The 27,590-nt window shown below is 37.0% G+C and overlaps 1 protein-coding gene across 1 annotated transcript; it reads right to left on the bottom strand.

The window, feature by feature from the left end:
• On the bottom strand, positions 1-27,503 carry LOC107287363 (inter-alpha-trypsin inhibitor heavy chain H3). Its single transcript, XM_015815868.1, has 21 exons — positions 27,411-27,503; positions 26,356-26,376; positions 25,396-25,562; positions 24,728-24,832; positions 24,360-24,522; positions 24,014-24,124; positions 18,177-18,302; positions 17,956-18,072; positions 16,189-16,357; positions 15,910-16,035; positions 14,828-15,009; positions 12,679-12,864; positions 11,617-11,756; positions 10,912-11,077; positions 10,768-10,785; positions 8,464-8,515; positions 7,068-7,181; positions 5,030-5,234; positions 1,841-2,013; positions 391-502; positions 1-302 (listed from the first exon to the last, which is right to left on the bottom strand). The coding sequence occupies exons 1-21, from the start codon at positions 27,501-27,503 to the stop codon at positions 173-175; spliced, it is 2,676 nt and encodes an 891-aa protein (XP_015671354.1). The 3' UTR covers positions 1-172.
• Positions 27,504-27,590: the final 87 nt, after the last annotated feature.

The raw sequence follows: 27,590 nt of genomic DNA, 5'->3' as shown, positions 1-27,590 counted from the left end.
GAGATATACATATTGTACCATGAATATATCAGATTCAGTTACGCAGATACACAACAAAATCTTTAGATGATATCGCAAGCAGTTATCATAGCATGGACTTTTTCATCATCATTATCATCATCATTATCATCACCACCACCACCATCATCACACCTCTGAAGGTTTTTTGATTTCAAAATATGCTAGGAACAATGTAGTCTGTGTGATTGCCATCAATAAGGCCGTCTCCATTGTTGTGAATAAACCAGCAAGGGATATTGGTGCCATGCTGGACATCAGCTGTGTAATCCTTCTGCCATCCCCTGCAATAGAACACAGAAAGCAGTGAGTTTAGAGCATCCAGTTCATGCAACCCTGTCAACGTCAGCTAAAACGTCAGGCTCTCTTTACCTGGTTACTGTCAGCTGGTTATTTTTCACAATCATGGTGGCATCTGGTTTTTCTGGATCAGATCCAGGGTGGACCTCGAGTATATCAAAGTCAATTGGGTGGAAAAATTGCCCTTAAAATAAACAGCAGCGACAGTAATTATTAAACAGTTGCCAATTGTCTGAGAACAAAACATGAACTTGATTAAATAGTTGTCAGTCATACAAGAGCAAATCGTAAGCAGGGCTACTTCTTGCATTTGACAGGGCAAACTGTGGCTATAAGTTGGATGTATCTACTTTTATAGCTACCCTATTCTATTTTTATTTATGTAGAAATGTTGCATACATTACTGTTCTGCTTTCAGAGAGCTTGCCTTACATGGGTCACACTACCACTGGGATTGGCAATGGGACACTAAGGCTCAAATTTAAAATAAGCCTGTTTGAATGATCCAAAATACTGTTTTGGAAATTGCTTGTGCTTCGTGTATGAGTGTTGTACATGTGGAAGAGATAAAGAGCTACAGATAAGATAAGACGGCTCTAGAAAATGAAGGTTCTGGTTCTAAACAGCTAACTAGGGAGAAGTTTCTTCTTTATTATGGGAGGGAAAAAAGCAAGGGAAGGTGCTCCAGGTCAAAATGGTTGGCTACATTATTCTTGTCCACCAAATTGTTTCTTTCGAGGTCCAGGAAAGAAAAGGAATGAACTGGTGATTCAATTTTTCATCTCTATTCTGTACATTAAAGGATTAAACGTGGGATAACCAAAACATTAACTGACCATTTGAAACTGTCTGTGCTAATTACCTAGAAAATTGTTTCCAGTTAATTTGGGAAGTTCTGTACTTTTTTATTTAAAAATGGTCTTTGGTTAATAAATTACCGTTCCATTTATTTTACTTTTTATTTTATTTATTAAATTTTTATGCTGTCCATCTTCTGACTACAATAACTGTTTTCTATCTCTACCTAATGTTCATTTCTCTCTCTCTCTCTCTCTCTCTCTCTCTGCTTCTGCTTGTCTTTTACCCTATTCTGCCAATTAACTGTTTTTGATGTTTGCTCTGTTTAATAAATAAAATCAGGGTGTATTTATTGCTGCCTATGTCAAGTGGTGTGATCTGATCTAGATATAGGGATCGAATGGAATATGCTTGGTGTAAACCAAACTGGAAATTGCTCATAATAATAATTTTAAAACCCACTAAAACCCCAACAACTTTTATACAGAATCAGGTCTAGCAGAAGACACAATCTAGAAATAAACACTGCATTGCTGGAAAGAAACAAAAGTAAAAAGCAAGCATTTCTGTCTACTTAATCTCATGCCAAATCAATGCTAAACCAGTTTAATCTCATGCCAAGTCAGTTAGGAGTTTAACCTCATACCATGTCAGAAGACCACAAGCCTTGTGAAAGGAAAGCAGTGGGGGGAAAAAATCCCTCAGAATAATATCTTTGTGTTACCTAGTAAACCATGGGTTTGTTCAGATAATCTGTGACTATCCACCATGTAAAATCCCAGGAAATCTCGGTGCAGTGGATGTTTCTTCCACACTTGGTGTAGAACAACAACAAACTTTGCTCCATTATCCATTGAAACCTCTAGGCTCCGTTTTCGTTTAATTTTTAGTGTCAGACTAAGTGGGAAAAGAGAAACCAAGCAGGGAAAGGTGATTATTAGCATGCGTAATGCAGAGATTCAGATTAGGAAATTGGTTGCAAGGGGAGAACCATTTCTGGAGAAGGCATCTGTAAGCACATGACTGTTGTTAAATTACGCCTAGCATTAACTTTTGCTATAGCCGATCAATTCTGCCCCTCAACCGTGCTCAGTTTCAAAAATATAAATGCCCATAAAAATCCTGTACAATGCCCAGCTTCCCCACCTTATCAGATTAGATTTGTCAATTGCAATTGAAACCAGTCCTTTAACGAAGAGAAGGACGAGGGGGGACATGATAGCAGTGTTCCAATATCTCAGGGGCTGCCATAAAGAAGAGGGAGTCAAGCTATTCTCCAAGGCACCTGAAGGCAGGACAAGAAGCAATGGGTGGAAACTGATCAAGGAGAGAAGCAACCTAAAACTAAGGAGAAACTTCCTGACAGTTAGAACAATTAACCAGTGGAACAACCTGCCTCCAGAAGCGGTGAATGCTCCAACACTGGAAGTTTTTAAGAAGAGACTGGACAGCCGTTTGTCTGAAATGGTGTAGGGTTCCTGCCTGGGCAGGGGGTTGGACTAGATGACCTCCGAGGTCCCTTCCAACTTTATTATTATTATTATTATTATTATTATTATTATTATTATTATTATTATTATTATTATTATTATTATTATTATGGATCATCGCACAGTCAGCCAGATGTTCAGACTGGATTTGGCATTTTGTCTACCTATCGAGTCATTATTATTATTATTATTATTATTATTATTATTATTATTATTATTATTATTATTATTATTATTATTATTATTATTATTATTATTATTATTATTATTATTATATAGTTTATGTGCTACACTTTTGGAAGGCCCATTTTCATCAATGAATCAAAGTATGTAACAGGTCCCTACCAGAATGCTGCCATTCTGGAGGAAAGGGAGTTGGGGATTGAGGATGTTTCTACATTGTTTCTCCTTTTCACTCTTTCACTTTGATGTATCTGCATGGGAATTGGGGAGGGGAAAATGGGCTCTCAGGACCATTTGGCTTGACTCCTTCTGGCTAACTCCTGCCTGCTATCAAGGTTGTGGCGCCAGAGAACAACTCGTTATCACCTTTTCGGCTCTGGTCTCACAACAACTTCATACCAGCGGATTGGCTCCTGTTGGACTGGGGCATTGGGGTGGAGTTTGGACAACAAAAAAATTTAGCTTAACATTTCACGCGGGAACTTCAGATTCTGCCTGACTTCTCTGTAATCACTTTCTCTCAGTAAAAGATCCTTTTGAAATAACACTTGTTTCAAGAGTCATGCTTTCCTGAAGGGATAGCTAGGCAGGATCTTACAGTATATGGTGTCTGTACAGGTAGTCCTCAACTTATAATCAATCATTTAGTGACTGAAATTACAATGGCACTGAAAAAGGGGACTTATGACCATTTTTACACTTACAATCATTGTAGCATTTCCGTGGTCACATGATCAGAATTCAGACACTTGGCTCATATTTATGATGGTTGCAGTGTCTTTTGCAACCTTCTGACAAGCAAAGACAGTGGAGAAGCCATATTCACTTAACAACCGTGTTACTAATGTATAATGACTGTGGTCATTCATTTAGCCACTGTGGCAAGAAAAGTCATAAAATGGGGCAAAACTCAGTTGTCTGTCTTTCTTAACAACAGAAATTTTAGGCTCAATTGTAGTTGTAAGTAGAGGACTACCTGTAATGGTGTTTCTCAATCTTGGAAGCTTTAAGACATGCAGAATTCTGGCTGGGGAACTTTGAAGGTTGAAGTCAACACATCCCAAAGTTGCTAAGGTTGAGAAACATTGGTAATAGAAGAAGCTTGCCAGCCATGGACTCCACACCCTTTCTCTGATGTTCTCACCTCAGTCTCAGTGACATAAGCAGATTCTTCCTTGAAATATTGTCCCACACACACAAACACACTCCAAAGCAATTATTTCAGTGGGACATTGGTTTTTTTTTTTAGATAACTAGAACATGAGCATATTAAGTATCTGAAATATATTGAAAATATATATTTTATATATGTTTCAAAAATATATTTCACCTACAGGTAGTCCTTGACTTACAACCACAATTGAGCCCAAATTTTATGTTGCTAAATGAGACATTTGTTAAGTGAATTTTGCCCCATTTTATAACCTTTCTTGCCACAGTTGTTAAATGAATCATTGCACTTGTTAAATTAATAACACAAATGTTGAGTGAATCTGGCTTCCCCATTGACTTTGCTTGTCAGAAGTTTGCAAAAAGTGATCTCATGACCCCGGGACACTGAAATCATCATAAATATGAGTCAGTTGCCAAGTGTCTGAATTTTGATCACATGACCATGGGGATGCTGCAGTGGTCATAAGCGTAGAAAAACAGTCATAAGTCACATTTTTCAGTGCCGTTGTAACTTTGAATGGTCACTAAACAAACTATTGTAAGTTGAGGACTAGCTGCATTATGAACAATGGGTTATATTTCATGGGCCTTATAGAATGTTTAATAGTTCGCATAATTTATTTTTTATAAAGCGTGCCTCATATCTGCACATAAATTTATAGCATGGTGCCCCTCTCTGTAGCCGAATTCATTTAGATCTACCCCACTTTGTTTATATTAGACCTGGACAAACTTGTTTTCTTGTGAGGGTCACCTTCTTTCAGGGTTAGTCTGTCGGGGGAATACATTATTAGTAGAGTTGAAACAAACAGAGATTATAAGAGCAGAGCCCAAAGGCAGTGCGGACATAGAAACAGTGGGTGGGAGCATCCATTCTGTCTGACATTCTTTTTTCTCTCATTGCGTTCTGCAACAAAATAAAGATAACTTGTCAGAAGTCTGATCTGGTATCTTGCCTTAGGCTTTTGCAATAGGCCAAGAGATGTGCAAAATTACAGAAGCTTCAAGTCACCCATCCCTGATTTCAAAATAACACTTTTATAAATTTAGGTGTATGTGAAGCTCACCTGGGTTGTTGTAAGGTAACTTCATCAAGCCAACTGAATACTGTCCTTTTCATACCATTTTGAAGGACGATATTCTGAGTTGTTATTTCAAGCCTTACATTCTGATTCATAGTTGCAATCCCAAGTTTTCCAAAATATGTATTCTGTGGTCTTACGTTATTGATGCTCTTTTTATCTCCAATAAGCTGTCCATTAATGGTAATGCCTAAAGTCCCAAAGTGAGGTTAAAGGTATGGCATGCGTATAAGTAACATATTTGTAAATACAATTGTACTCCTCATTACTCATTGTTAATTAGTTCCAGGAGTTGTGATGAATCCCCAAAACAATGCGTACCAAACAAATTTTTCCCATAAGCAATAATATAGTAAGTTGCAATGTAGCTGACAGTGATAAGTTCTAGCTTATGCCTTGAGTACCAAACCAACAATCAGTACCGGCAGAAAATGTTCATGTCAAAATACGTTGACTACCAAATAAGATAAGTTTCAAAGCAGTTGAGTACCAAGATGCCACTGTATGTCTTTTCCTGGTTTTCAGGAGGCAGAATTCCATATTGTATATTTTTGTCAAACTGGGATTGATTGTAATGAAAATGAAATGTTTATTTCTTTTTCCCCTAATCTTAATTAATAGCATGTTCCCTTACCATAATATTATGTTTGTACCAACAAGAAAACCATTGGTCCCATATTTCGCTTTAAGTTCTCTTGAAATATTTAGTGTAATGAATTATTCTTATATTTAGTATAATAAATTATTCTTAGAATAACTGAATTTTCTGAATCGCCTCTAATTGGGGATAATTATGTATTTATTTCTTCAGAGAATAATATATTGTTTTATATATAAGCAAGTAGTTTTTCCAAAGGGCAATTGGTAATTCCAGATTCTAGAAGTCATATATATTAGTGTGGGTAGCTCTGGAAAAAATATATAATATTCTGAAGCCTTTTCAATAAAAAATATCTACTTCTACTGCATTTGGATTTGTTCCATCATTTAAAATTACATCTGTTACTTAGATTGGTGCATAAGAATCACTATGGCATCCTTGAAGTGATCTTACCTTTCGACATCTGTTAGAGTACTTTCAAGGTGATGATAACCAGAGTATAGAAGTAGGCATAAAGAAACAGCTATACTAAACTAACAAAATGGTATATATATACTCAGAACTAAAGTAAATAGTCTATCTTGAGATATATTGGTGGTGAGTGAATTTTAGGATATAGCAGAAACTTTGATAAGCCTGAGCAACCCTGAGTATGTTGTTCACATGTTAGCAACATTGGTGAATTATTTAGATATACTAGCATGATATGGAATCAATGTATAAGTGGTTATAAGAGAGTGGAACAGTATAATGGATGAACATTTGGAGTAGCACACCTTGTGGAAGGAGGTACAGATACTAGTATAGCTGAACTACCGAGTTAAAAGGTTATTATTGGATCAGTTTGGGACTTCAAGTGAGGATAACCTAACTTTTCCCCCCTATGAATAGGACATGACTCCATGACATCATTATGAAGATGATAGACGGACACGACGATATCGTCTGAAATCTTATACCCTAACAGTCATTGATTATTGTGGCGACTCCAGTGTATAAACCTCCTATGTGGCAAGCATTCTGGATTCATAACATTTAAACAGGTCTCGTGAAGAGAGCAGTAGAAGCTTCTTTAGTATTAAATGAATATGCAAGACAATGGCAGCTAAAGTTCATTGTACAGTATGGAAATGGAACATTTGGGTATGCCAGAAGAAAAAAGTAAAAAGCCTATATAAATAATAAATAAATACATATAAATAATAAGCAGTCCAAATTTAAAAAGCTTTAATAGTCAGCCTGGGTATTATGAAGAAAATGGAATCTAGGAGAATGAGTCTCAAATTTACACACTATTATATGATGTGCTTGTTCTTTATCCAGACCTCTAAAAAGCAAATGGAATTAGATAGACATTGAACTGATCTAGCAGTGCCATATCTTTTTTGGTTTCAGTTGCTGTTTCAGAAAAGAAAGGCTTACCTGTAACTGGATCTCTTATTAAATTTATCACTACCCCTGGCTCCTCATTAATATTGAAACAAAGGGCATCTTCTTTCTGGGGCACAGCTATGATAAAGTGTGGGTCTCCATCAACTGCAAAGAATAAATTACACCAAAATCATGCTTCCATCAGTGGGTCATTTTATTTCTGTATTCTATTTCTGCACTGTTTAAAATGAAATAGAGGAATGTAAGAATAAAAAGTATGGAAAGATGCAGAGTTTCTATTTAGTAATTTTTGTTACAAAAATTACAATAGAAAGAACATTCAGGGTAACATTATAGTAACATGAGCCTTAGCCTTAATCCAACATTGATTTCCTTTTCTTGTTACATAATCATCTCTAGTTGATGATTGATGGAGCTGAGCAAAAAATAAGACCTTTATCTTTCACGGGCAGCAATAGTTGCACTAGACATGATCCATTCTTTGAAGAGCCTCCCATTTTAAGATAAGTATGAGATGCTCCAATCCACACCCAACAATTGGCTGTTCTGTCTCAAACAGAAGGATCTGAAACCATTTTGTTGTTTTTAGTTCATGGATTCATGCTCTAGGACCTCAGAAAAATTTAGATATTTCTCTCTCTCTCTCTCTCTCTCTCTTTCTCTCTCTCTCTCTCTCTCCTTCCCTTGCTCTCCCTCTCTGTATGTATAGATATAGATATAGATATCCAAGTTTCTTTTTCTGACAAAGATTAAAGAATTAAATTGGGAGACTAAGATGGACCATTTCTGGCTTTTTTGCCTTCATCAGTTAGCCATACCCTTTTTTGTGGGATTCGAACGTGGAAAGTTATACATACTAGGCAGTGATTTAGCCACTAAGCCACAGGTTCTCTTCCCCTCTTTGCCAGCAGAGTCAAGGGACTCTGCTGGCAAAGAGGGGAAGAGAACCTGTGGCTTAGTGGCTAAATCACTGCCTAGTATGTATAACTTTCCAGGTTCGAATCCCACAAAAAGGGTATGGCTAACTGATGAAGGGTTTTTTCGGTCTTTACCAGGTAGAATCAGAGGGTTAAATTAAGAAATGAGAAACAGTCTTTTTCTTTGAACCTATATTTTTATAAAGCGTCAACGCTGAACTCGGACGAGATACGGGGATCAACCCCCGCCGTTCCGTTCTCTATGACATTCTCATTTTGACGTCATACCGAGTTGAAAATGTCAAGGTGTCCGCAATCAGACCGATCTGTCTGAACTCCCTATAGATATAGATATAGATATAGATATAGATATAGATATAGATATAGATATAGATATAGATATAGATATAGATATAGATATAGATATAGATATAGACACAAACATATATGTTACAAACCCTCTGAGATTGTGTTCTAGATATTTATGAACTCTAAAAAAAGAAACTTACCACTAGAATAATAGTAAGGGGAAGATGGAGGTTGATAGCTGGACACCTGCTGCTTTGCTGCATAAAGGAAAAGAAAAACAAAACAATTTATTCCACATGTGGTTGTTCTGGTAAGTATATCAGTTAACATTCTGCTCCATTTTAATACTAGCTTTGAAGGCCAGGTTCACATTTGGGGCAGGGAAAGAGAATATTTGGGGGGAGGCAAGGATTACATAACATTTGAAGGAAGGACAGGAACATTCATTAAAGCAAGCAATGGGATGAAATCTGTGCGCCTATCTTGCATGTTTATGGACTGAGATTTTTTTGTTTTTGATTTGTTTTTCTTGGTCTGATTGTAGTGCTTTAGGAATTACACAAAATTAAGGTTTACCTTGCACAGATTCCATTTACTTTGTGCCTCAAAATAAGGGAAGATCACTTCTTTTCACTGCTTGGCAATTATGGTAAAAGGAGACCTGGAGGCTCTCCAAAAGAAAGCAAAAGGTTTGAGGACTACCTGTGACTTTGGGCAATGGGTTATTCACCTGTGATTTAGTGAGGGATTGGAATTACTTCATTCATTGTCGAAAGTGGTAATAGATACTTTCTTTGTTTTCTTTAACACTTAAAAAGCCTCTGCATATCACTGCAGCACCAAACCCTTCCTTAGCCACAATTGCCACAATACTACAATGGTCATTCCAGAAAGTGCTGCAGGAGCTAAACAATCTCTGCAAAGAGCACCAACCTGCTGTGAGTGAAGAAATCACTATAAAAACTAAACAAAAACAATGAAACACCTGTGCAGAGTTTTCAGATTGAAGTCAGAATGCCAGTTCAACTTCACTTGTGGCTGATTTTACTTTTACCATGGAACTACTGGAGCAAAAAGTCCAGAATTCCTTTAAATACTTGGTTGTTGTTTTTATTATATGTGAATATGACCTTCCTGGATGTAAGGCATTTCCCATCTGCATAGGCATGGTGAGCAAGATTCAAATGAAACTTTCCTTAAATCAACTAAGCTGTACAATAAATTTAAGTTACATATTTAGAAAATTGCTCTGAGCTAATTAATGGAAAATACTGCATATACCTTCCTTTAAAAGCACATTGTATATTTAAATTATATTCCATTGTGAAAATAACACTCCATTAAACCTGACCAATGGGATGGCAAGATCTGAGATCTGAGCTAAACTTATTTAAAACACCATTGACTTATTATTGCTTTGTTTGCTTCTTTTCAATTAAATCTGGAACTCATCATTCAAAGTAAAATGTTATAATAAGCTCATATTCGTCTAGAAGAAAGGCAAAGAATTACAACTCAGTTTACCTTCAGCTGTTTCCAAAGATGATAAAAGACAGAGAGAAGGAGGGAGGGGGGAGAGAGAGAAAGAGAAACATTAATTGTGATGCCAAACTAGTTTGACTGCAAAAAATTATAATTGACTATCACAATAAGGATAGGCTGGAGGGTGCACACAATATCAACAGCCACTTCCTTTTAAAAGGGCTTGACCAAATCATCTCTAATTATACATATTACAAAACATAGTTTATACACATAATTATTCCCTTCCCCTTCCTCCATCGATTCATGACACGGAGCTAGTTAGCAAAGCAGCAGCATCAAGACTTTTATTTCCTTTAATCCTTTCAGTGATAATCTTCTTTTGATAGGAATGATACATTTCAGATTGCAATTATTTCATTTAAGGGGGGGGGCTTCATGATACCACATGACAAAAACTATAAGGCTTTTGAGAGGGAAGGGATCTGCTGTAAGAACAACTCTGGTGAGGTTAACAGGTAAATTTAGTTGAACCTTTTATGGCTCTAGAGCTGAGGTTTCCAAACTTGGCCACTTTTAGACCAGTGGACTTCAACTCCCAGAATTTCCAGGCCAATCATAATATCCACAGGTCATAAAATTGCCAGGGTTGGACACCCTCGCTCTAGTGCGTGTTTCTTAATCACAGCAATAGGCTGGTGAATTTTGGGAGTTGAAATCCACACATCTTAAAGATCCAAGGTTGGGGAATACTGCTTTAGCAAGCCATTGCTTTTGAATCTCTTTTATAGTTTTTTTTTAATTTTTAAAATATTTAAGTTAAAATGTAAAAAATAACAAAAGAATATGAGAAAGGCCATATTGTGAGATTGTTCTTCTCACATTCTTCTCCTTTGGAGAATACATGTAATATCACAATGCATGTGGAAAAGTGGTGGAGCTTGTGCTGCAATGCCATGATGCTGCTGACATCAATCTGATCCCTCTTGGCCTGTTGGCAGATGCTGCTGAAAAGCACACACCATAGAATTCACACTTTCCTATTCTGATCTAAGGGGAAAGTATACTACCTGTTGCTCCAGGATATTCTTGACTCGTTCAACTGTGAATATTAGGAATACTCATCCCAAACCACTAAAAGCCAGATAGAGTAAGGTCCTTATGACAATATCTGTACCTTCTATAGGTTTGTCAGCAACTGCTTCCCTTTCTTCATTGTCTTCTGGCTTTGTGACAATCATGGACGTTAAGGGAGTCACAAACTTATATTTCAGAGACAACTCCAGGGCTTTAGCAGTAATGTTTTCCTTTTCATCTCCCTGTGCAACAGAACTAAAAGCAAGGACATTGGAGAAGCATTTAGAAAATGTTTTAAGCATGATAATAGTAATTATTCAGTATTTTTCCACCCTGTAATGCAAAAATATATGGTAAATTGTTCTAAATAATAAAATAAGTAGGATATGAGCCTCATGAATACTTTGGCAACAAAAGACTTGTCTCCTGAAAAAAGAAAGAAATGACTGGGAGTTAAAACTAAACTTATCAAAGTCTAATGTGAAATTAGAAGACCTGCAATAATTACCTTGCATTAACTGAAGCAATTTCACTTGGGCCAAAAGATCAGATCAATTCCAGGCCAAAAATGATGAATAGCTACTAGTCAATTCCAGGCTTTATTGAATGAAACTAAATTTACTTTCTCTTTTCACTGGATTTTAAATTTATTTTTAAAACAGAAACTATTAACCTTAACCCTAAAGTATAATCTTTCTCAGGAAAGGAATAGAAAGTGATTGATTCTACCAGTCCTCATGAACTTCTCCTGGGTAACTAGAAATAATAAATCTGTTGGAAAAGCCCTACAGTACCGTGCTTCTAGAAGTTGTTGAATGGTGAGATAAGCCCAGAATTTCTCAATATATTCTCCAAATATGTATTGTTGCTCTTCGAAAGCTTTGTTTGTTTCCTCAACATCAGCTTGTTCAGTATATGTCACCTCATTTAGTGCCTACAAGAAAGAAAAGGATTGTGTTTATAATTCCACTATAATTTTTCAGCACTACACTTTTATACAGGTGTTTTTTTCTATGTTTATGCAGATTGAGCAACAGATGGCTGAACTCACATATATCAAAAAAATTCAGGCAGTCTTTAAAGGTCTCAACAAACCCCATGGGTTTCTAACACATTACAATTATTAACCAAGAAAATACCAGTACTTCTCACAAGTAAACTATATTTTTAGTTTTTATATTTTCATTGTACACAAATGTGGTTTTATCTCTTAGTTGTGAGCTGCCCAGAATTTGGTACAAGTTGAGTGGCTATATAATCACTATATAACTATTTTTAAATAAAATGCATACATACATACATACCTGTATTACCCTGCTTGCCAAATCTCAATTTAAATCTCACACCAGCCTAGCCACTCAATGCATCTGATGAAGTGTGCTGCATCTCAGAAAAAATTGTGCCTTTCAATAATGTTAGAAGGAAAAGGTGCCATCAGTCCCTTCTAATATCTTGCATTGAGTCACCCAGCTCAACATGACCACATTCAGCCATGTAAACTAGTAATAATATGGATGCCTCCCATGATGCCTCACTGGCTGAAAATGCTTCTGTGGGAGTCTTATGACAGGTGAAACTATGTTGAAATGTGGAAGGATGGATATGGCTTGGAAGTTTAACTTCAGTTTGGCTAGCTACTAAGTGAAACAATTAGCCAATATATCAGTAATCTGAATGGCTTTCCTATCTCTAGAAGCAATATAAATAGAGACCATCTCCAAAATCAAATTTTACACAATTAGTTCTATCTTCCAGATCATCAATAAAGGCGGGTAAATTATTTAATAATTTCCCCTGGAATACCTACTTTCTCAGCAGTGTTTACAGAATTATGTTTCTGGAACTGATTAACTTACCCCTTGAGCCTTTACTTCTGCTGTGATACTGTTCAGGTCATTGTCTGTAATTCGTCCAGCCACAACTATTTCAGAGCCATCATAATAATGTTTAAAACTATTTTGAGTCAAATCTGCAATGGCATTTTCTTTATAGCCTAACTCCACTTCAGTAAGCAAAGGATTGGCCACTTCATCATAAAAACCCTGGGAACAAAATAGATATTGGGTGATTAAAAACTGTAACACTAAAAGGATATTTATTCTTAAAATCAAAATATTAGAAATTAGAGGTTGCTTTTTTAACCACACTACTTTTCTACACTACCCTTTGCTTGGAAAAGTACTCTGGAAAACAGAACTCTCTTTGAAAGTTTTAATTCTTTAAAACTCTATCCCTTTTTTCACATCTACCATTTTGTATAGATATGGAAAAGTGAGTTTAGATGTAGCAATGACATTACACATGTGCAGTACAAAAATTAGAACTATTTTACTGTACATGTTAATAAAACCATTTTCAAGTCTGATGAATTTTAATTTTTTTAATCATGGAAAAATGTGCAATTCTTTTCATTCACAACTTTTACCAACACAAAGCATTTCTCGACACCTTTTCCTATTTTGCAAAACCATTGATTGCTAGACAATCCATTTGTAAAATAAAAAGGTCCACTTTCATTCATCATATATATTCCCTGATGTAGACTCTCATGAGATAAATTTTCCTGATGTGAGCAGCTTTTTCAAAGGAAGAAACTGACTTTTTAAATTGGACACAGATTTAAATAAACTACTTTTTCTAGATTTCTTTCCCCAACCTCTCACTTATTAATTTTTGCCAGGAAAATATGGAGTATGATATGGAATGAAATAATAGTAGTTAGTTGCCCGAGAAGGATAAAGTTTCATCCCAGTGGGATGTGCTGATTCTTTTGCAACAGGCCAGAAACAAAGAAAAAATGGTGTCTGGGATCAGGATCTAGTCAAGAACTAAAGAAAAATATGCACCTGGTTGGTCCCTGTGATGCCTTACCTGTTAAGTAGAGTGAGATGGCCTCTTTAGAAAACTAATTGATGGGATGATGAAACTTATTATTAACAATGGATTCCTATATTTTCTCACTCTATGTTTCATGGTATATAAACATATTCTTGGTTGATTCTTCACCACAGTGTGAGAGGGACATATATGCTAATCTCTCTTGGCTACTTTTGGATGCTATACACCTCTGCTTGAGGATGGGATGAGATACCATTTTCTCCATGGCCTCTTATAACTGAAAAAAGTAATCAGAGACCTTTCTGTGCTTGATAAGAAAATTATATATCAAATAGAACAAAAAATCTAGCAGTTATTCCTATCTTGTCTAACCAGTCTTCTTGAGAAATAAAGCAATGGGAGACAGGAATGGTAACAAAAATATAATCTTAATATACACTGTGGGCACAGGTTGGAGAAAGCTGAATTGTATTTTTTTAATTTTGTCTTTCAGTGTCATCTGGGCTAAGAATTGGGCCAAAGGCACATCTTTGAACATTGTGGACCAGAATGCTTGCTGGCAGCAGATCATGTCTCAGTGACAGATTCAGAGCTCTGAGAGGAAATGGCACAAATGTCTAACTTTTGGCAGCCATGATATACACAAACTGCTTTTTTGTTGTTGTAGAATCGGGTTTTTTTTCTTTTTATGACTCTGCAGTCTTTTGGTTTGTAGTAGAGTCAGGGTGACTAGATAGAGCTGAGCATTTACTGGCTGGAAGTCCTTCCTGACACCTCCATGGAATTTGCAGCAGATATTTTTCTTTGGGCCCTAAAAGAGAAACATCTGCTGCTACCTAGGAATGAACTCTAAACTTTCCGAGTGGGAGGTAAGCATCTTCACTGCTAGGTCACCATGCTGCTCTGTTGGAGAATCAATACATTTTATGGCCAATAGAAGCTGCTACCAAACTTCATCTGGGATATAATTTCTGCAGTTTTCAGATGGTAAACATAGGAAATTGGGATAAATGGGAGGAGAGGAGAACACATATGTTTTTTCTTTCAGGTCTGAATCAAAGTAAGGGTAGTGTTGTTATCATATCTTGTATTCAGTGGCCTTTCTGTGCCACAGAAATATTTCATCATAAATATAAATATCAACCTTTCATATGCTTATTCTTCTACCTGTAGTTGTAAGGCTGCATCTGAGTCTGTAAAGATGCGGCGAGCCACACCATTGTTTTCTGTTGATAATCTCTCTAAGAATGCATAGTCAACGTCATAACCAAACCCAAGACTGTATATAGGATATTTCCCTTTAGTTGCATTCTTAGCATTTTCTTGAATATCTCTGGGATTTGATACACCTGCACAGAAAGGATCACAAAACATAATTAAATAATACAATTATCTGAAACAAGTTTGTGGGGAAAACCTTTTTGGGCAGAGCAATCCTGTAACTTAAAAATAGGGCTCTAATACTTTCAGCTTCAAACTCTCCTCCTAATGGGTTGGAAAAGAATGAGTAATGTTATAATCTGATTCCTTTTTTCCTTCTTCACTGCCTTTTCCTTGGGAAAAACTGTTGTTATTTATTAGATGTATTCAGTGCTTTTTTTGTAAAAAAAAAAAAAAAAAAAAAAGGTGCCGGAACTCACACACATTATACAACCTGCCTTGCCTACCCTATAAGGTTCCATCCAAAAAGGGTGCCGGAACTCCTTTCTGGGTGTTCTATGACAAAAAAAACCCCTGGATTTATTGTATTATAGCCCCCCTACCCCATTCCAAAATAGTTTGAAACTAGTGATAGACAAACAATCAACAACAGCTTCAGGAATTTAGCAGTCATTTGGGAGAATTTCTGGGAGCTTCTCCCAGGACTTCTGTAGTGCCTCTCACAAAGAATATTAATTTTTATTCTTTGGAGGTAGGGAGGGAACTACCAAGTAACACAGAGACAAGTTCTTCATAGGAGGTGGAACTAGATTATTTCTGCCAAAAGAAATTTCTTGGGAGTCCATGATTCTAACTGGCCAGTAAGTGCCTCCCAAATCTCAAAAGCTGAGAAACAGGTTTGGATACTCTTGTGAGATGCAAGAACATAAATCATCTTCCTTCCCAGTCCTCTGTAACAGCACAAAGGTATAAAGGTGACACATGATCACCAGGAGTTGTGATATATATAGAATGGAGAAGACTATGTGAAAACAAGGAGACTGAATAGCGGTCTTATTCCCATATTCATTGGTCATTCAGCTACTTACCTACATTGGCCTCCCCATCAGATAACATAATAACTAAAGAGGCACTTCTTTCAGGTACAATTTTATCTTCATGAGCTTTATTCAGCATTTCAATGCCAGTCAGTAAACCACCATTAAAATTTGTTGCTACAACGTAAAAGCAGAGATTCAAATTTTTCAGCATATGAAAATGGAGATTCAAAAATTTTCAATGTACTGTTTTTTTTAATATAGCCATTTTATTTTAACCTTATTCTAATATAGCAATTTAACTTTAACTTTTCTTTTTTTTCTACTTACCTCCCCACGACCTTATTTGGCTAATAAATTCCTTTGATTGGTTCACATTCTCCGGAGTAGCTTGAATTAAGTTATCTTTCCATGTTGAAACTGAAGATTCAAACAGGACGATATTGAAGTGATCTTCCTCTTTTAAGTCTTCCACTATTTTTGACAAGGCTTCCTTTGCCTAGAATTATTTTAAAAAAATCTAATAAAATGGAACAAATTCTTTTGTATTTGAGGGATTTCTCAACTCTCAACAAAGGATTTCTGCTCCATACTTACTCCAATCTGTGTTCCTTTCAACCCAGTGGGCTCTCTATACTAGCACATTACAGTGCTATGATCTTTTCTTCCCAGTTATAGTTTATTAGCCAATTGAAAACAATGTAGTTCCCTATTGCCAGTAATCAATATTTTATTTGATAGGAGTTTATCTCTTTAAGTAGTTAGATGATAAGTTAAATTGTTAGAGAGCAGAAGCTATCAGCTCCTAAGTCCAGATGTTATGCCCATGTCCTGCTATTGCCACCCACATTATATGCTGCTGACAGATATTTGATGATATTTGTTTGCTCAAGGTCTTCAACTATTTAACCCAAGACTACATCCTTTAAGGACAAATATTTACTGAGGGAAAAAGAAATCATGCTTCTTTTTACGAAAGGTAGATCTCCACACTGAGGCAACACTCCCTTATCTCCTAACCATGGTCAGTAATATTGTGCAGCAGTCAGGCTCCACATTATCATCCCTGAAGCATCAACATTAAATTTAATATGTATTTTTCATAAATACAAATTGGCTAAGTCTTTCCCGATTTATGTGAGATTTTGCCTTTCTCCCATGAAATTGTAGGATGTTTGAGATAACATGAAATCTTACTAGAGAGATAGCTAAGTTTTTTTAACAATGATAATTTCATATGTTGGTCTTTTAAAAAATTATTACTATTATTTTAGATTTTTATCTATTTTTAATAATTTGCTGACTCTTGACATAGTTCATGAACAGACTGATTCATTTGCTTAAGTGCAAACTGATTGTTTCAAAATTAAACTGCTTCCTCAAAGAAGGTCCTCTTATATTCAAATTCACCATTTTGGGTCCTCACCCTAGTTGTAAAGCTGAATAAAGAAGCTGGCAATGTAATGTTCAAGGTTGCCAATAACCCACATTTCATTCTAATGCTAAAGTGTTTTATTCCCTCAGGAGCCAGCTGGAAGAATGTTCTGTATGACTTTGGAGCTAAATAAATATATGGCCTAAATCAGCAATCCCCAACCTTTCCGGCTTGGCGGTCGGGTGGGGGTGGGGGGGAGAGGTGATGGTTCTGTGTGAGTGGCAGGTGCGCACGTACAAACACGCACAGCTCCTATTTGTATGAGTGGAGCTTTGTGTGCGAGCAGAAGTGGTTGCCGCTGAAGTGAGTGGAGCTTCATGCATAAGCGCAAGCACCCAATGCTCGGGAGAGTAGAGCTTCACGCACATGTACACACTCGCCCACCACCTGCATAGACCCGTTCCGAACAGGCCGTAGCCAGGGACCCCTGGCCTAAATCACCACATCAAAAAGAAGGATTAGCTAAAAGTTAAGGATGAAGCAGTAGAGTTCAATTACATTATTAAATAATTTCAAGTTTACTATGCTACATATTTTACTATATGTGTAAATCTTGCAAGACAGAAATAACTTGGAGTAAAAGATTGTAGGACCTGATTTTATCTCCTGTACAATTTATCATCCTTCTAGTGATGTTACAAGAATTTGTGTTGTTCACTTACTTGCTGAATTTTCTGTCCAGACATGGAACCACTGACATCTATTACAAAGGCAACATTCTTAGGCAAACGTTCAAGGTTTTTTGGTGCAAAAAAGTGTACAAAGTATCCATTTACTACCTAAAAATGTTAATAAAGATTGTATTAATTTGTGGTAGGGTCTTTTGTTTGTTTTTGTTTTTGTATTGGTATATTAGTTTAAATGTCAGACAACTAGGTTTTACCTGTAAATTATTAGGAGAATCTCTGTTCACATCATACTTAATGACAAAATCTCCTTGTAGCAGAGTAGTTGTACAATTGTCACAGGTTCGTTGTTGTTCAATAGTAGGACTGAATGATACATGGGCCTTTAAAAAGAAGAATTCTTCATCTTAGATTTCAGCAAATGAAGAGAGCACATTCTGCAGAAGTTTTGCTTTCATTCAACAATCCAGGATAATGAACCATAATATTTCTCAGTACATCTTCTGCAATTTATATTCAAATATTACTTCCAAACACGCTTTATCAATCTAGAAGCCTATCCTGTCCTGTGTTCATGCTTTATAATAGTGAACTAGAGGCCTACCACAAGCTTATAAGTAGTGCATGGGTATACTTATTACAACAACTAAAATTTTCAATACTTGAAGTAATAAACAGCTTGTAACTAGTAGCTATTTTATACATGTAAAATTTCTGAGGAAGGAAGCCTTGGGAATTTTTTAGAGGAATATTTAGAATGGGATGAGCCACGAGTTGCTTTCAAACTTCAGCTGTGGTATATTTTGAATTATTAAATATTGGAAGATCCCACATTGTATGTACAAGCTCTCTGCATTTGTAGGAACAATAAATGCAAGAAAAGCTAGCAGTGGAACATTTGCGTTTTTATCTCCTTTTCTTGTCTAAGAAGACTTACTCTGCATATCTTACTCTGCATTGCCTCTTACGGGTTACATTTACACACTCAGGATTATTTCATTCATTCATTCATTCATTCATTTATTCATTCATTTGTCATATTTGCATGATGATATTTATTACTTTTAGTTCCTCCTTTTTTATTGATTTTATTCATTACATTTTCCGTAATGCTGGATGCACCATACCAGTTCTAGGCTGTGTCAGGGGAAAAACTTGTTCAAATGAAACAAGACGCAACACACAACAAAAGTCTCACTTTAGGATCCAGAGGTTTATTTGAATTTGAAACAGACATTCAGTACAGTGCTTACATTCAAACCTATTGCAATGAGGGCCAAATGCACAAGCAGTCATTAAGCATGACAGCTTAATGGCCAAATGGCAATGCCCTCATCTCTGAGGCAGGCTTTATACCTTAATACTGTGCCCACCCCTGACTTCTGGAACCACCCAACAACCACCCCATTTCCCTTTTATTGTTAAAACTATCAACACATGACTTTCTGGGCTGCACCTTTGCTAGTTTTCTTTTCCTGGAACTGACCACTGGGTTAGTTCCCTGTTCTTGTTCTGTTGCCCTGGTTACTGAGCCAGTTTCCTGTTCCTCCGTGTCCTTGTTCTAACCACTACTTTCCTCACCACCATTCCTACATGTGTCATTGCAGAAGTTTTACCCATCAGCAAGGGTCAGTTCCTCTTTTAGTTCCCATATTCCGTTTATATGAAGAAATGTGTGCTAACCATGAACTGGCCCCATTTCCTACTGAAGGTCAATGGCAACAAAAAGTATTTGTTAGCAAGCTCAAATCTAATATATAATTGATATAAACCACTTATAAAAGAATTCTCAATATGTTTTTCCTTTCACAACTGTTAGGCATTGTTTTATGTTCTTCAGTAAAGAACCTATTGGGTTTTCGTTCATACTAACTTCCAGATTTTTTTCTACAAAACCAAGTCAAAAGCAGGAGGGCCTTGACTGTCTGATTGTTGCCCACCATTTTGAAGCCACTGACTTCATCACTGCATATGATCCTGCACTGAGCATATACTATTTATACCCCCCCCAAGAGTGTTCTGTTGGGAAAGAGCAGAGAGTAACTTATATTTAGGAACAAAAGAGTTTGTCAATCTGCAAAGCAGGCAGAAAGGCCATGAGCAATCCAACAGGGAGATCTGACGTGATTGAACTGCTCTATGATGGAAACTATAGAAAAGTCTTCTTTCTAATAAAATGCTGCTGTGGTGCTTCACATTCTGGAAGAACCAAGGCCAAAAGAAACAGGAAAGAAGCAAGAAAAGAGCCATGGATCACCCTTCTGTAATAACAAGTGATCCCTTACTAGATTATACTGAGAAAAGAAATGTGGACTAGACTTCAGAAACTATTCAGCACTGCAGCTTGACTTCTCAAGCGTCTATGATGCCACATTAAACAATGGAACTATATTAGCCAATGTAACTAATGACTTAAACTTCCAAATGCATTATCTGTTCATTGGTAGGAATTCTTTTCAGGAACTTGGAAAGCTAAAATATAGGGGAAGGTTTTCATTATCTAACATCCAGCACTTTCCCAAAATATTAACTTACCTTCACAAAGAGCAAAGAAGCAGCCTTGGAAAAGTAAAAAGTAAAAAGAATATGCTTTGCAAGAATGAGTAATGTATCTGGAAGAAAGCCTAAGGCACTGCACACTTTACATACTGATAGTGGGAGTAAAAACACGGGAAAGGAAGTTGAGAAATAGCTGAGAGGACAGAGGATAAAACATGACAAAATAGTTCCCAATATCCCACAACAAAGTGATGTGGCAGAGAGGAAAACCAGAATCTAATGCAAATGATCAAAAGCATGATTCCCTATGCTATACTAACAAAGTAATACTGGGAAGAAGAAATAATGTTTGCAACTTCCAGTACAATTTACCCATAAAAGACAAAGATGAGTTGTCCTTGACTTATGACCATTATTAAGCCCAAAATTTATGTTGTTAAGTGAGACATTTGTTAAGTGAGTTTTGCCTCATTTTATGACCTTTCTTGCCACAGTTGTTAAGTGAATCTTGTTTCTCCATTGACTTTGCTTGTCAGGAGGTCACAAAAAGTGATTACATGACCTTGGGACACAGCAATGGTCATAAATATGAACCAGCTGCCAAGAGTCTGAATTTTGGTCACGTGATCATGGGGATACTGCAAAAGTCGTAACTGTGAAAAACGGTCATAAGTCACTTTTTTCAGTGCTGTTGTAACTTTGAATGGTCACTAAATGAACTGTTGTAAGTCAAGGAATACCAGTATAAGACCAAACCAATGTGAAGCACATCATGTGTTGGAATCCAAATACCGGTACATATGTATATATTTAAAATCTTATAAAACTATCCTCTTTCACTTCGGCAATGTAATATGTTTAAGATATGAAGATATTATATAGGCACAAGTGATACATAATTCCCTGCATTCTATTAAAATAGACACCGTGGCATATTTTGATGAAGACAAGGACTGAATACTGAGATTTCATTTAGAAATGCCAAGAACAGCTTTCATAGCAAGAAGGAATTGTGATGAATTAGTGTGATGAAGAAGACAATACAGATGTCAACGCTGCTAACATCGAATATTCTTGCTTTGACAACATATGGAGATGTAGCCATTTTCCTCTATTTTATGTTTTACTCTTAGAGTTAGAATTAGATGATACTGGGGGCAAGGAGGAGGAATGTGCTTGGGAGTTTAGTTAGACATAACAATAATATATAAGGGTGGGAACCAGGGTTTTTTGTAATAAGAGATGATAAGACATGGTGGGATGAAGAACTGGTGGAAAAGCCAGCATTTCAAACTAATTGGAGAATGTGATTTATGACTGTTAGTTAGAGGAGAAAATTGTGCTTTGATACTATGTGCTTAGGGGAGGGGAAGTCAGATTTTGGCTTGGACTATGTACATGCCGATGTGTTGCTACTCAAATAAAGGTTCTTTAAGGTAAACAATGCCTCGAAGTTCTTTGAAGAGTTTCATCTGTCGGAACCATGACAACAGTGTCTAATTCTACAAGGCAAAATAGGTTGCCAACAGATACTCCCCAAAACATGGCAAAGATTACAATGGAATCTTTGTACCAGCAGTAAAACACATTTTAATAATAATACTCTTTACTAATTTAATTTAGCTTATTTAGTGTCTCAATCTCAAAGGACTCAGAACAGCTTCAAGAGGAATGTTGCTCAATACCTATATGTACTGTAAAGACAACTTTCCTATATGAAGGAAGGCATATAAATATAAAAGCCATCATGATTCAAAGAACCTGAAAAAGAAAGACTTGTGCAAGAAGAGTGTCCATGGATTCAAATAAGAGGAAACAGCTTGGAATGAAACACTGAATCACACGTTTTTTTAAGGACCAGACTTGAATCTTGTCTATACATCAGATGCAAGAACAGGAAATGGACACTGATTTATTGTTTCTCTGTGTGCACATTCTGTCTATTGCGTTTCCCTAAAAGTAAGACCCAGTCTTACTTTCTTTTGGGCTCTGAAATAAGCACTAAGGATACTTTCAGTGTAGGGGTTACAATTACCAGCACCTGCTTTCTCACTCGATGGCATTTCTTTGTGTCCGCAGAGCTGGAGAGCTTGCCCCACCACCGCCCAGATGCGAAGGTTCCAGTCTCTGTCAACATCAACAGCAGACTTCCCCCCTGGGACGGAGCGCTCCGCCACCATCGCTGCTTCCCCTCAGAGCTGCAAGGCTGCTCTGAGGCAGCACCTGTCTCATTTAAGCCAGTGGCAAAGCTGGAGCTTGGGAGGCAGTGGCAGGGCATAGCTCAGGTGCGGCCCAGCAGCAGCAGCAGCAGCAGCAGCAGCAGCAGCAGCAGCAGCAAAGCAATAGCAGAATCTCCCCGGGACAGCTTTGCCAGCACCTGCTGCAAGCTACCATTATTTATCCGTAACACTAAGCGCCCAGACCGAGTCCTGTTACTGGTAAATACTAGTAGCTTGCAGCGGGTGCCGATGAGGCCATCCCAGGGGGATTCTGCTGTTGCTTTGCTGCTGCTGCTGGGCCGTGCCTGGGCTATGCCCTGCCGCTCCCTAACAAGCTCCATGTTTGCCACTGGCTTAAATGAGGCAGGAGCTGCCTCACAGCTGCCTTGCAGCTCAGAAGGGGAAGCAACGGTGGTGGCGGAGCACTCCGTCCCTGGGGGCAAGTCTGCTGTTGCTGTTGACAGAGACTGGAAGCTTTGTCTACTTTCCCTCCATTTCCAAGGGGCTGGTGGGCTGCGGCTGCTGCTGGACACCGTCGGGCCCCACATGCTCGCCACCACTTGTGCTGGCCATGCACACCCTCGGGCTTATTTTGGGGGTAGGGCTTATATTAAGCCCACCCCCAAAATTCATCCTAGGGTTTACTTTCAAGGGGAAACACGGTTTTGGCCATAAGCTATCTCCCTCAACTTTAAAAAATACTGTAAAGCAGAAACACTTTGAAAGTGTGAAGATTAGACGTGATAAGTCTTAAATATATTCAGTATTATTATTTGGGTTCAGCCTCACCCCTTTTTTGAGCCCCGCTTATTTTTTTCATTCTGACCCACGTATTTTTTGTAAGTGCAGTTCTTTAGCTATTCTAGGAAAATATTGCCTATTCCTGATGTAGTGAAGTATCCTCAAATAATTCTGTGCCTGTATCTTTCATTGTGGTTGTCCTGTGCCATGTCTCACTTAAAGCCCTGACTGGGACAAAATTACCTGTCAGCTGAGTTCCATGAAGCAAACAGATTACTTTTAAGGAATGTATTCAAGGGGTCATTCTTTCTTTTCTTCTGGATATTGTCACAAGGCATGTCACCATTGTGATTCTCTCTTCTTGCATATGAATCCATTTGACTTCTTCTGTACTTACTTCCACCCAGGGGAATCTGCATCCAAGGTGATGACCATCATCATGGCAGATACTCCTCATGTTCCAACTCACTATAGTTAATCCTCAGTTAACAATGGTAATTGGGACTGGGATTCCCATTGCCACACAATGCATTTAGCTGCAGAACTCCTGGCAGTCCCCATTGCCCATCCCACTGGTCATTAGGCAAGGACTACCTGTGTCTGAATCACCCTTCAAGATTCTATTCCAGGCATACCTTTTTTTTTGAAAAAGACTTTTTCACGACTGGCAGCAGTTCATTGTTGAGGAATGTCCCTTCAACTTCAAGTTCACTGATGCCTTGAGGCTCAAAGATGTTTGCTTCAATCTGTAACATTGATTTAAAACCTTTTTGACATTAGCAAGACCGAGCAAACAATCAGATATACCAGTAATGTAAATTGTAAACAAAGCATTGTAAAAAAAACAATTAATTCCATAGTTATTTATACATTTGTCTCTAAATTAATGGGAGAGATAAACTTCCCAGAAAGAGTTCTGAAACTCACAAGCTTTTCCAAAAACTATTAAAGGATATAAAACCACAATACATTTAATCGTACCTCAAATTTATTGACAAGCTGCTTTGGATTTACTTTTATGAACATCTCGTATTTCCCAAACTTTCGCTTCAACAGTTCTTCATAAGTCAATTGAAAAGTAACTTTGCTGGATGACGCAATGTTGACCGAAACACTGAATTTCTCTGTTTTTCTTCCAGAAGCTCTTCACATATTAAACACAGGAAGATTCATAAGATTCAAGAGAGCCATAAAAGGATGATCACATATCCACATGCTGAATAATATAGCCCATCATTTAATACTTACATTTGCTCTTTGTTCACATACTTAGCATCTGTTTATTGAATAAATACTTAGGACAGGAAATGAGATAACAAAACAGATTCAGTGTATCCTCACATACTTACTTCACAAGCCCTGCAGTCTGACCCCTTGAAACTGCTTCTTGATACTGTTTTTGGGCAGCTTCTTTTTCCTTTATGATTCCAGGATAAGTCACACCATCAATTGTCCTATTGAAGGATACATCAGATATCTGAATATATATGCAGAGATGTTGTTGTTGTTGTTTTGTTATTGTTGTTGTTGTTATTATTATTATTATTATTATTATTATTATTATTATTATTATTATTGCTTCAGTTCATCAAATAAAGGTGCTATTTGAGAGGTATAATGCAGGGGCTGGAAAGAATGCTGCCTCTGTATGACTGAAAACATAATGAAGAAAAATGAAGGAAGACCTTCTCTGGATATTGCAGAGCAGATTGGTAAAAACTCTACCCAGGGAGCAAGTCTAGTTCAGAGGAGCTTATGTAAGAGATGGTCCCCTTTCGGATGAACACTAAAAAGGATGAAGGTAAGAATAATGCTGTAATGAAATCAGTTATCTAGACTGGTGAGAACGGAGAGGTTGTGAGGGAGACCTTAGTTTTAGGTTTCCTATTTTGAGCACATATTTTGACATCTACAAGTGCAGCTCTATGATTCATGGTAAATTAACAGCATCTGAATGGCTTAATTATTGCTAGACTAATCTCCAAAGCATAGAGAAATAAGAAAATAATGTACATACAAGGTAAAGTTAGAAATAAAGGCTGTTTTGGGAAGCTCCACATCAAAGCGAGCTTCCTTGGACACATTGGCACGATTGACAGCTCGACTAGTGATGACATTACGGGAAAACCTGGAAGTAACACTGCAGTCAATTTTCACCCAGTAGATTTCTACGCCTTGGGTGTGCTAGAGAATAAAAAAGTCACATGGTTATAAAGAAATATACTGCTGATGTTTTATCTTTATTTTAAACACTTTATTTGAGGTAGCAAAAAGATCTTTCAATACCTCACGTTATGAGATAATAATAATAAAGTTGGAAGGGACCTTGGAGGTCATTTATTTTAATGCTAATTACATTTAATTAATGTTTTATTTACTTACAAAATGTTACTTAAATTGCACTTGACCCCGTTCATTTTCTGGTTCCATTCCTATTTTTTTTTTAAATGAATTCCAAAAGCCCAAATATATGTTCAGCATATTCACAATACAAGAAATATCCAGAAAATGATATGAAGGGAGATCTGTGGGTCAGATTTTGATCTCTGAGTCAGATTTTGATCTCTGATCCTCACAGGCCAAGTCTTGTATTATGGATTGTTATGGGGCAGAATACAAGAAAAACTTCTAAAGCATTTTATTTTCTTTCTGTAAAGGGAACACAAACAGATATTTGTAAACCCCTGAATCCATGACCGAGGTAGTCTCCTTCATAAATGTCGGTGATGAGGCCTTCACACACATGCACATGATGGGTACTTTGCAAGAGTGAATGAAATACGCCATTTGCTCAGAATTAAAACATCCCTGAACACAAGAGGATTGATTTCTGAACAAATCGATATAACTTTCAAGCTGAGTAAATGATTTCTTTAAGCCCAGCAATGAAGAGGCATTTGACTAAGAGAAAATATTTATAAAATTTCATGTGGCATGGAAACTTAATGACCAGCATTCTAAATGAAAGGTTACTTACCACGTCAGTGGCACTTCTTTTCTACAAATAGAGGGGGGGGGAGAATTAGTTATTGCCAAACAACAGATGCTATATCTTACCAAATATGCTGCATGGTAGCTGTATGTTATTCCACCTTTCTTTTCATTTTAAGCGAGAGCATCACAATAAATGAGAGCTCCCATAATAATCAGCAGGCCTAACCTTAGCTGAGTTCTTACCAAACAAATCCCCACCAGCTTACCAACCTGTCTAGTCTGGAAACATTAAATACATGAACAGAAAAAAAATAAATATCTGGAAAATATGCCATAAATAATCATACTAACTATAATAAATATCTTTCCTTAATAGAGTTGTTCTATTGTTCCTCAGAGGCACAGAGTACCAAGATTATTTCATATTCCTTCCCATGTCTGTGGAGTTGCCTAAGTTCAATTTTAGGTAAGTTAGGTAAACAAAGATGTAGTGGATAGCTCTCTCATATATGTATGTATGTATGTATGTATGTATATATGTATGTACCACTATGCATCTGTTTCAAACACCCCTCCATCACATACAAATTGACGGAAGTACTCCTTGCTATATTTGATTCATTATTTATTAATTCAGTGGTTTTTTAAAAAAATATTATTATTTTTATAAAAATGAAATGTACAACATAATATACAGCAGATAGAAGATAAATCAAGTTTGGATCCAATACGGTCCCCCTCAGGGTACCTATCAGCAGCTCATAAAAGAAGTCACAGGAGCTGCTGACAGGCAGAGTGAGGGACCAAAACCCCTTACAGGCTTCAAATCAACCAGCATAACTTTGCCTGCTTCGTATCCAAATGCAGCATGTCTGAGCCAGCTAGCCCAGGGCATGAAATTTCATAGAGAAGTAGTTTCTGTGAAGTTTAGAATTTCAGCCAAATTAAGTTTACTGGTAAGTGAAGATATCTCAAATCAGGCAGGCAGAAGTCTGAAGAAGTATTGAAGAATCCAGAGAGTGGATTTGCAGTTGCTACTTAAAGCTAAAAAAAATTCTGAGGAAATAAGTAGGGGACCTTATATATTTAGCTACATACCTTAATGTTTCTCAGCGGGTTTATCAAAATATCTGAAGTTACAAGAGCAGGAATCAAGGCCAGTAAAATATAACATACTATATACTTCCCCATGTTGGAAGAAAAATAAAAATGTCAATTTGGAAGGACCTTTATTTGTATGAACTCTGTCCGTAGTCAAAGAGTAACATCGAAGTAACT

Source organism: Protobothrops mucrosquamatus, unplaced genomic scaffold, assembly GCF_001527695.2.
Source record: "Protobothrops mucrosquamatus isolate PMUCROS unplaced genomic scaffold, P.Mucros_1.0 scaffold380, whole genome shotgun sequence".
Taxonomy (NCBI): domain Eukaryota; kingdom Metazoa; phylum Chordata; class Lepidosauria; order Squamata; family Viperidae; genus Protobothrops; species Protobothrops mucrosquamatus.
Note: the sequence above shows the minus strand (reverse complement) of the source record. Positions and strands in the feature narration are given on the sequence as shown.